Here is an 11,218-nt window from a genome sequence, read left to right as displayed (position 1 = left end):
GGCTGGAGGTGTCAGGCTGGTTCAGGTTGGGTTGCACTTTAAATCATGAAGATTTGAATTTCTAATGCATCATTGCCTCTTACCAGTGTTTCTGCTCTGTACTAAATATGAATTATTAATAGAACGGTGTGTGTCACGGTTGGAGCCTCCTTTGTTCCAGGAGTTCCTGCTGGTTTCAGTGGCCAGTTGTGCTTTTCTCCATCTGTGGGCCAGCATGACCCCTGGGACCACGTTTCTCAGATGCAGCTCGAGCCACAGCTATTCAGGTTCTTTTGACCTCCAGGCTGCATTGCTGCGACGGGCCCTACAAGGAGCTATCTCGGAAGAACAGTCAGAAGCTGTAGCACAGTGGCTCTCAAACTTTTTTACTGGTGACCCCTTTCACAATGCAACCCTCTGAGTGCAACCCCCCTTATAAATTAAAAACATTTTTTTATATATTTAACACCATTATAAATGCTGGAGACAAAACGGGGTTTGGGGTGGAGGCTGACAGCTCGCGACCCCCCATGTAATAAACTAACGACCCCCTGAGGGGTCCTGACCCCCGGTTTGAGAACCCCTGCCGTAGCGGGTGCAGAATTCAATGAGCTGGCTTGGTAGGGGAGATGGAGGAGGCACATTAAGTGCTCCACACTGCACTGGCTTCCTCGTCACTTCCCAATGCAATTTGAGTTGTTGCATTTGGTTCATACAGCTGTATAGGTTTAGGGTCTAGCTAAGGCCTGATCCAAAACCCAATGGATTCCCTGGGCTTTGGATCAGGGTTTAAGTGAAAAAGAGCCTTTTTCCCTGTACACTGCCACAGCACTTCCAGTCAGCAAATTTGGAATGGCTGGAGCGTCTGTTCCCAGTGGAGGCCTTCGACTCTGACACTCTCTCCACCCCTATTGGTCTGACCCAGCCCAAGTTTATTGATGTCTAGTTGCAAAGCATAAAGACCATGGGCCAAGATCAGCCCTGGTGTTACCCCATTGATGTCAAGTGACACCAGGGTGGATTGTAGCCTCTTCTGTTCATTCAAGCTTTTGCCTCAGGAAGGCCAGCAGGTGATGCAGTTTGCAAGTTTAGGGAGTGTCTTGCCTACCTGTTAGGAAATCGTGATTATTTCTTATAATTATTTCTCCAGAGTCAAAGTCTTTGGGAATAGACACATCCTCTTAAAAATAGTTGACGCACCAGCGTCAGCACCTGGTGAGCACATATCTAGCACGGATCTAAGCCACAATGTGAATGAGTTGATTGTAACATCTTAAAGCTGATTAAGAGCATGATTTCTTTCTACAACAGCGCAGGCTGGTGTTGGAAGAAAAGAGTTTCTCATTGAATTGCGAGAGGTCGCGTCAGAAGCTAGCACAGGCAGTTGTAGTAAAAGCTTTCCCCACTCTGCCCTGAGCTGGAAGGACCACTTCTAGCCCTGGGCTCTCCGCTGAGAGTGCCAAGAAGGGTGCCAACGGTTTTGGGATGTGAACACAGGGTGCCAACCTGTGAGGGTCATAAGAATGCTTAATCACCATCAAGCCGGCTGCATGTGAATCGCTGGCTTAGGGGAGAAAAGTTCTACTTCCCATTACTCACTCTTCCCAGCCAATTGGTTTGGCAGGAGGTTTGCAAAACAGTCAAACAAACAAGACAATCACACCGAAGTTATTTATACTGCTTCGCTGGCAGAAGAAAAATTGAACATATTCAACTTTTTACATGAGCAAATCTGAAGGTGCCAAGCATTTCAGTGGCTACAATTCCTAACTTCTGGGGGAGAGGGACACCTACTACTGTTTGCCTTATTTCTCTTCATAGCTCAAAAATGACTTGGGAGGGTCACAAAAACATCCCCTCCCTTTTTAACAAAGCTCTATTTTCTCTCCACCTTTTGCCTTCCAGGATAAGTGATTTCTGCTCAGTACAACTGACAGCCTGTCACAAAAAGACCAGAAGGCAACATTCTGCAAGAAAGGAGAGTGTGTTCATAATCCACATTAAGGCTGGCATATTTGTTCACTCAGCGTTTAAGCGATTTAGGGTCATTCCCTTCAGGAGCTACTAGAGGCTGGCACTGAGGACACCACCAGCTAAGCCTCTTAAACCCATCTCGGGGTCCAAAAGTTCCCTGCATCACCTCGTGCCCAAGAGGACATTTTTCTTTCAGGTAGATCTGATAGTGTAATCCTTTTCCAGCCAGCTTCTTATGCAGCCAGTCTGTGCTGAACTGAACGGCATGATCCAGCAAGGATTCGAGATCTGAGAGAGCCAAGAGCGAGCCTTGCGATAATGGGTGGATCCTTGCCAAATATAAGATCTCGTTCTTAATGATGTTCCCTGGATCATGGGGCGAGAAGAGAGGTTCGTAAACACAGGTGCAATAGTGAGACAGTGAGAACCAATCACATGAATAGAAGGCACGGTCTAGTGGTCTGAGTGCTTGTCTAGGAGGAAGAAGCTATTGACCTCTCTTTGTGCCTATGATTTCAACTCCCTCTGTGGCCTTGGGGAAGTCAGGTAACCTCGCTGTGCCTCTGGTTCTCTGTCTGTACAGAGGATAATACTCATCTACCTCTCAGGGGGATTATGAAACTTAAGAGCCTGATTTCCAGAGGTGCTGAGCAATGACAGCTCCCATTGAAGTTGGCACTCATGAGAATTAAGTCCTAACAGGTTTGTTTTCATAAAGAGCTGAGATATCAGGGGATATCAAGAATAAGAAGTCATGTCTCTATGCTAACATTTAACATTTGCAGCTAATAAATCCGAGACCCATCTCTAACTGGCCCAAAATATCACTATTTCTGGAGGGTATTCCCCTCTCTGGTGGAACATACCCAGACCGGAGAAATATCTCTGGTCCAGAAGAGTGTAGCAGATGGACGTCGGCTGGCGAAGGGCTGCCAAGGCCTGCCCCCGATGGAACTTGGGAGACAGGATGTCAGAAGCAGGTTCCACAGCGGGAGAGGTGCACCAGTGGATCCGGCAGTTGTAAAAGACGAGGAAGCCCCCGCTGTCGAAGTTCAGAACCAACCTACAATAAACAGGATGGAAATTAGAGCGAGAATATCCTGGCTTCGCAGTGTCAATCCAGAAACATGACATGAACAATCATGTTCCAGTCTAGCCGAATGCGCGTGTAGATATGGGAGGAAGGGGATCAAGAAAAAGCTGGCGACCAAGGAAAATAGTGGGAACCGGGTGGAGAAATGGTGGAAGAGGAGGGGAAAACCCTATATATTTGCTAGCGGTGTCAAATTGCTCAGCCTTTGTACCCGAGCCTCTGAAATCAATGGGAGTTGAGGGCACTCAACACTTGGCAGGACTGAACCCCTTTGTGAGCACTGCTGTGTTTTCCTATATCTACTACTCCAGACAACACTGCATTCAGTCGTTCAGAGCCAGATGGGACAATATACTGTAGTGACCAGAAAAATACCTAGAGTGTTGCAAAGGAGGAGAGGCGGGGGGTGGGTTGACTGGGAAAAGGAGCCTTGTCTTTCCTGATTTGCAGTCATGTGGATTTAGTCAGCATCTCCAGGGGCAGATCTTCTAATGTTGTTTTCCCCAGGGAGATTACATCCCTATTTATGGTTAAGCATCGCTTGTCTTATTGTTTCTTCTTAGCTTGAGAAACCTGCCAGTTTCATAGGCACATTCTGCAGGAACCAACACATGCAATGCCCAGGAACTGTCACGTTGAGACATTAAACAAGCAAGCAATACCGAAGCCTCTTTTGCCTCTTTAGAAACTGGGCATTGGGGGTGGGAGGCGGGCAAGGGGAGAAAAAAGAGAACGGTGTTTGCCATTGACAGAGGATTCAGTCAATACCTGGGCACGGGATCCTTCCAGTCCCCTCTTTTGTTCGCCTTATTAGCTCTCGAGAACTCGTTAGCCCGGATGCTGCCAAACAAACCAAAATGGAAGCGCAGCCATTTCCAAATGCCCCCTGCTGCATCTGCGGCATCAGGCACTGAGCATTCTGTTTCCTGCTTTCTCTGCACACTGTGTTCTTTGGGGCTTAGCTGAGAGACCTCATCCTCCTGTCCTTCCTGAGCAAGGGTAAGGGAGCATGCCCCGCGGTCAGCCTCTCCTTGGATGGTTGGCTCTTCTACCACAGGACCTGGAGATGGGCTTCCACCCATGGTCCATGCTTCCAGAGCGGCACCGAATGCCAGGAATAAATTCTTTCCAGAGGCCTAAAAAATAAAAGTCAAGGGAAGCGTTTGAGGACGTATGCATTTGCAAACAATGAACAATTTAAGGTAAGTAACCCTCAGCGCCTAAAGGCGAGGTTCAAAGTGAAGGGCATTCAGTTAACGTGAGGGAACTGGAGGGCTCTCTGGGAGATATGAGCTAGCAACATTAGAGCAGGGACCCACATCCCAAGAAGTCTTGTTCTCTTTGCCAGTCTAACTAACGCGTCAGTAGGGCAGCTATGGGCATCAGTGCATACCCCGCAGGTAGTGTAATGAATACCAAACTGTATTATACTGATCAGCCACTAGGTGGTGCTGTATGTAATAGGTCTTATTTATGCTAACCTGGGCCATACCTGGCAGAGCATTAAAGGATTTTATAGTGAGCACCTCTGGTGCGTCTCTCTCTGAGAAGTAAGCTCCGTAGTCAGTCTAGATCTGACACAGAAGCCTGACTTGCTAATAGCAGCCCTGCAGTCTCCTATGTGCAAGAAGTGCATGACAAGTAGAGAGATTGTTTACAAGCTGAAGAGGCCCTTCAGCTTGGAACAGCTACCCTAGGAAGCCCAGTGCAGCCACAATGGAAGCAGTGACGTTGCCTCTGGGACTGGAGCATCCATGGGGAAAAAAATAGGGGGTGTTCTGCACACATTAGGAACACACCGATCAGCTGTTCGGTGGGCCCCGCCAATCAGCTCCTCCCGCTCCGCGCCTCCCTACCGCCGCCAATCGGCTGTTCGATGACAGGCGGGAGGCACTGGCGGGGAGGACCAGGGGCGGGAAGAGGCGGAGCGAGGGCAGGGTGTGCTCAGGGGAGAGGGCAGAGCGAGCGTGGGGCCTTGGGGGAAGGGGTGGGGTGGGAGCTTGGGATGGAGCACCACTGGGGACAGCTGAAAGTCGGGGCCTGTGAGTTGTGGGGTTGTGTTGACGTAACAACGGATGACATCAGACTCTGATGACCTAATGGTTCTCCAGCAGTTCCCCTCTTCCACTCGGCTGTGAGGAAAGGTCTCCTCTCTGTTCCCCTTATCCTTATTTACTGCAAAATGGGCAGAGGCCAAACTAATCTCACGTGCTCCTAAACCACCAAACAGCTGCCAGGTGGAAGTTATTTTTGGTTACTAAGGGACCTGGCCAGGATGGGATAGAATCCCTATCCCCTATCCCAAAGCCATGCTGAAAGTAATGTGCATATTCATTGTGGACTTTGGTCTACATTCATGGCAGCATAAATTTAAACGTGTGACAATTTCTTTAGGTCAAATCCTGAACTTAGAGTAGCTTATAAATGTAAGCAGGAGAATCTCTGAAGGTTTGTGTGTTCCTTAATCGTTTGTAAGAGGATATAAAGGGGGTGGGGGTCTGTTCAGGGACTTCGTTAACACTGAACTGGCTGCCGCAATTGCTAGACTGGGTCAGTTCTGCTAGTCTGAGCTGAGGAGAGGAGCCATCCTCGGCTGATGGAAGGAATATCCAGCCAAGCCAACGAAGGCTCATGCACCTATACATATTTGTTACAGTTCCAGGGAGATTGCCAGAATGGGCAGCAGACTTCAGTGATTTTGCCCAGCATGCCTGGTTTCTAATCCTGCTTCAGGGTCTCCCATGGAAGATCTGGGCCTGTAAGAACCTGTACAGATAGAACATGGGACCAGAGGGGTGGTTCTGGGCCTCTGATGTGTCAACGTTGCCACAGGCTAGGTTCCCACTGGAGAACACTGTGACGCTAGGCTTGGCGGGAAGTATTGCCCAGCAAAGCCCGAGTGGTGGGCCCTCACTGCCCACTGCTTGGCCAATACCAGTATTTAAACCAGGAAGTTAGCATGACGAGCTGCCTGGACAACAACACTGCCCACCAGCTTGCCTGCGAAAGACCCCAGAGTCTGGCTTCTGACCCTGGTTTGACCTTGACTTTGCTATTTGACTGCTGTCTGTAACCTGGCGCCTGACCCCGACTTCCTGATATCCTGACCTGGCTCGACTCTGACCCTGCTAGATGATCTATCTGCTGTCTGCAGCTTGGTGCCCAACCCGGTCGTCTTGGCATTCTGACCCGGCTCACTCCTGACCCTGCTACTTGTCTCCTGATTGCAACTTAGCAGCTGACCAGGGCTCCCCCAGCTGCCCATGGCCCGGCCCTGACAGGGACATAGTGAGCGTAGTTAAATATTGCACCGAAATCTCATCCCTGTTTAATGCACCGGTGCTCAGCTTGCGGCTTTCAACCTGCCTGTCAGGTATAGGAACCTATGGGTATGTCTACACCGCCAACGAAAAGAAGTGTGAGAGCCCATGTCAACTGCCTCGGTCTCGCAGGGCTCGCGCTATGGGGCTAACAATCGCAGTGTAGCCGTTCCCGCTTGGGCAGAGCCTGGGTTCTAAAACCCACCCCCTTCGCCAGGTTTCAGAGCCTGGGCTGCAGTCTGAGCGGGATCAGCTACACTGCTACTTTTAGCCCAGTAGCGCAAGCCCACGTCAGTCAACCCAGGCTCACTGTGGCCGGTGGGTTTTTCGGGCAATGCAGACGTACTCTGAATGTAGCTCTTGCAGGCCTGATCCATGTGAGCTCGCTTGGTCTCCGGTTCGGGTGGAGCACAGATTACAGGAGCAACCCCCCGCTGCCAGATACATACCAGGCAGAGCTGAACACACTCACTGGGGAGGGAGTCAGGAGCTGCATTTCCACCCCTCACCTCTGGGGCTTGGGGAAGATACAAGGAAGAAAAAAAATCTGTGAGCCACTAGAATTCCCCCTGCTCCCCTTTCTCTGTCTCCATTCTCTCTCCCCCTAGGAGACAGTATCACAGAGCCAACAACTTCAGAGTGTGCCCATCACATAAGAATGGCCATACTGGGTCAGACCAAAGGTCCATCAAGCCCAGTATCCTGTCCTCTGATAGTGGCCAATGGCAGGTGCCCCAAAGGGAATGAACAGACAAGTTATCATCAAGTGATCCATGCCCTATCACCCAATCCCAGCTTCTGGCAAACAGAGGCTAGGGACACCATTCCTGCCAATCCTGGCTTATAGGTCCATGAATGGCTATCTTCCATAAATTTATCTAGCTCCCTTTTGAATCCTGTTATCTAGCCTTCACAACACCCTCTGGCAAGGAGTTCCAGAGGTTGACAGTGCGTTGCGTGAAAAAATACTTTCTTCTGTTTGTTTTAAACCTGCTACCTATTAATTTCATTTGGTGGCCCCTTGTTCTTGTGTTATGAGAAGGAGTAAATAACACTTCCTTATTTACTTTCTCCACACCAGTCATGATTTTATAGACCTCTATCATATCCCCCTTTAGTCACCTCTTTTCCAAGCTGAAAAGTCCCTGTCTTATTACTCTCTCCTCAGACAGAAGCCATTCTATACCTCTAATCATTTTTGTTGCCCTTTTCTGAACCTTTTCCAATTCCAGTATATCTTTTTTGAGATGGGGCGACCACATCTGCACCCAGATGTCACGGGTCAGGTTGTCACAATACACATCTGTCAATGAGGTTGCCTACCATGGCATGTAGCCGATCGGTGACTGCTAGTAGCAAATATCCCCAACGGCCAGTGATGGGACACTGCATGGGGAGGGCTCTGAGTTGCAACAGAGAATTCTTTCCCAGGTGTTTGGGTCTTGCCAAAATACTCAGGGTCCAGCTGATCGCCATATTTGGAGTCATGAAAGAAATTTTCCCCTGGGTCAGATTGGCAGACACAAGGGATGCGAGGAGGTTTGACTTCCTCTGCAGCATGGGTTACTTGCAGGTTTAAACTAGATTTTCCATAACTTGAAGTCTTTAAACCAAGATTTGAGAATTTCAGTAACTCGATTAGGGGTCTATTACAGGAGTGGGTGGGTGAGGTTCTGTGGTCTGTGATGTGCAGGAGGTCAGACTAGATGATCATGATGGTCCCTTCTGGCCTTAAAGTCTATGAGTCTGTGATTATTTGGTGGGCCTCTGCATGGCATTCAATGATGCTTTGGCCCTTCACAGTGAAGCCCTGCTGACTTAAATTCCACTAGGAAGTTAATTTATTCTGGGTTATGGACAGTCAAAAAGCAAAGCACTCTGGGAATTTTCCCTGTGCGTACCCTAGTTTCCCCACGTCCCTCCCTTTCTGCAATTCTGACCCTCAGCTCAACCTTCTCAATATAGAGTGGCCACTGTTCACAGCTGAAGGTGCCTTCACGTTAGTCCTATAGCCATGTGGGTGATGCCTATGTCTGTCTATACAGCACCCGTTTAGAGCTGCAAACTAGGGACATGTTCCACACTGAGCCCAAGAGGCTACTCGGATGTTACTATAGGTTTTCCCATATGCCAACACCCTGCACCTTTGCAGCACCAGCACTGCAGTTAGGGCAGGGAAGGGGAGGTTTGTGAGGCAGGGCTGACATCTCCAGACAAAGCTACCTTTTAGCATAGCACACCTGAGAGTCCTGGAGCCTCATTGCTTTCAGATCCTTCAGGTTTCTCTGCCTGCTGCTTCCTCCCACCTTGGCCACTACCTGCCCCACAAAAGGAGCAGTCAGCAACTGGAACCTCTTCACAGACGGGCCTTCTGGCATCTCTGGCTGAATTCAATGGAAGCTGCAGGTGTACACGCTGGGGGTCTCACACAGGGTACCCTAAAGCTGAGGTGCATAAAATCAGTGACTGCTTAGGGAAATGTGGTTGCACATAAACAGGCCATTGTCCCTGGTCCTCTCATCTTCCGTGATCATGCTCCTCACCCCTATGGGAAGGGTTATAGAAACACCCAGATCATTTCCCTTTCCCCACTCAAACTCCAGCTGCAGCAGGAAAGTCTGCAGTGGGCTGAGCCTGGCCTGTGTTTCTCAAGCTGACAAGCAGCAACACTCAGGTTTAAGCTTATGCTCTCCCATTAGAGTCAATGAATGGGGCTTTTATCCTCATCTCAGCACGGTCATTATACAAAAAAAAAATACTGTCCTAGTTCCCCTGCTACAACGGCCCTGCCTCCCTGTTCCCTCACGTTGGGATGTCATTGGGCATGCCCTGTTGACTACTTTGTGATGTGGATACTGGGGAACCGTGTTGAGACCACCAAACAGCCAGCAGATGGTAACAGGTTCAAGCCAGGAAACTAGAAGTGAAGTGCCAGTCCCATCATTCCCAGTGCCCTAGAGCCATCCACTCCACCCTCCAAAACTATCCTCTCCTTCTCTCTTAAAATGCACTGGCATGAGACAGCCCATAAGTCAGAGGGGTGGACTGTGCAGCCCATCTGAACAGTGACAGCAAGGAAGCAAAACCACAGCCTTGTTTGCAGAACTGCACAGTGTGAATTGTCCCGGCTTCTGTCACTTAAAAGGAATCAGTGAGGGCTTGATCCTGGGACATCAGTGAGAGTTGGCAGAGTGAGGAATAGGACCCAGGAGCCTTGACCCACCGTCCCCTGCTCTAAGCACTAGGACATGCTGCCTCCCTCTGGATTAAATAACAAAATAAAGTTAGTGCCACTTGATTCTGAACAAACTAATATAACCAAAGCCAGATAACAACCCATGAGAGGAGAGATCTTAAAACAGGTTTGTTTGCTTTATATCGTTCTCAACCATCGCGTTTATCCCTCCCACAGCCCTTGTTTCAAGGGGCAGCACTCATCTCACCGCCAAAACTCCCTACACTCCCCAAAAATCTAGTATCCCTCATTTTCCCTGCCGAGAACAATTCACATCAGAAACACAAAACCCCAGCACTGAGGTGAGAGAGTTATTAGCCCTGTAGGAAGAAATCCCCCAACACTGGGAGTTTCCTGTACGTCCCTCCTGTTGGGTCTTTGTCACACACCACATCCCGCATTTGGGCCTTCCTCAACTGACAGCAGGGCTGCATCTATTACTGGCCAGGCAGCCTGGGGGCTTAAACACCAAGGCTTCTTCTAATTGTCTTCAATTTGGTGATGTCACACGCAATGAAGACAGGAAGAGCCTCACTGATACTCACTGTGTGCCTGTTAGGACAAGCCACAGAAGGGAGCAGAGCCCTGCTAATCCCAGCCTCTGCTCTGTCCCACGCCTGACCACACCCCAGATCTGCCACTGTCTGATCTCTCCCTCCTGCCAGTTTCACACACCACACCCTCTGCAGGCATTGCACAAAATAGTACCCATTTGTCAGACCCGCTCAGTCGAATACCTAATTACAGCTCTCCAGAGCAAGCAATCCAGCCCAGAGTGAATTGGGCCATGTTTTTGTTCTGCAGCGGGGGTAGCCCTGTTAATCTGTATCCACAAACACAACAAGGAGTCCGGTGGCACCTTAAAGACTAACAGATTTATTTGGGCTTAACTATCGTGGGTAAAAAAATTCACTTCTTCAGATGCATGGAGTGAAAGCATATTTGTTCTGCATATTTGGGGGGGGGGGGGGGGGGGGAAAGAGTCAGATCCTGATGCTCCAGAAAATCATGGAATTAACTTAAACATAGTGAAATTTAAAAAAAAAAAAGTGTTGGGGTCTTTCTCTTCTGGTTTTTGAGCCTCTCGGGTTCTTGTTTTCAAGTTTTTCTGTGCAATTGTGAGGGCTAGAAACATACATGTTTATTTAAAAAGTAAAGCTGATATTTGCACTTAAGAATTATGATGATCATGGTCAGGGTGATGATGTTTCTTAGGGTAGTGCCGAGGGGTACTAGACTGACGTGCAAACACAGAGTAATAAACAAAGTCCTGCAATCACATCCCTCCAAGGAGCTTGGGTTTTAAGAAGCCTGCCAGCAATCATGAGATGCGTCGGCAACTCTGCGTCTAGGCTTTGATTGTGCCTGTGAAGCGCTGGCCCATGCTGGGGGCTTTGCAGAGCTGTGCTGCCCCAGGGGAGTTCCAGAAACCATTGTGCTCCAAGAAGGAACAAGGCCTCCCAGAGCAATCAGTGCGCCAGGAAGCTTCCTCACTCCCACTGCCTTTAAAGAGGCACTTGCCCGGTCACAGCTGGCAGCTCTGCTAGCCAGTGGGCAGGGGAGGAAGAAAGCCAGGACTGTCTTCCTGCCCCTCCGTGAACTTAGCTCGAGCCACTT

General features: G+C 49.3%; 1 protein-coding gene across 2 annotated transcripts; it reads right to left on the bottom strand.

Annotated features, from left to right (window-relative positions):
- Positions 1–1,638: 1,638 nt before the first annotated feature.
- Positions 1,639–10,277, bottom strand: NEIL2 (nei like DNA glycosylase 2). Of its 2 annotated transcripts, none has more exons than XM_005290680.4 (5): positions 10,147–10,277; positions 8,607–8,810; positions 3,815–4,182; positions 2,820–3,016; positions 1,639–2,319 (listed from the first exon to the last, which is right to left on the bottom strand). In XM_005290680.4, the coding sequence occupies exons 2-5, from the start codon at positions 8,742–8,744 to the stop codon at positions 2,003–2,005; spliced, it is 1,020 nt and encodes a 339-aa protein (XP_005290737.2). In that variant the 5' UTR covers positions 8,745–8,810; positions 10,147–10,277; the 3' UTR covers positions 1,639–2,002. The 2 variants fall into 2 exon arrangements, with proteins under 2 accessions (XP_005290737.2, XP_065443548.1); XM_065587476.1 differs by lacking the exon at positions 10,147–10,277 and adding an exon at positions 9,991–10,076 and having other exon boundaries at positions 1,860–2,319.
- Between the last annotated feature and the right edge of the window lie 941 nt (positions 10,278–11,218).

This window comes from Chrysemys picta, chromosome 3 (genome assembly GCF_011386835.1).
Source record: "Chrysemys picta bellii isolate R12L10 chromosome 3, ASM1138683v2, whole genome shotgun sequence".
Lineage (NCBI taxonomy): Eukaryota > Metazoa > Chordata > Testudines > Emydidae > Chrysemys > Chrysemys picta.
This window is presented reverse-complemented; position numbering and strand designations above follow the sequence as displayed.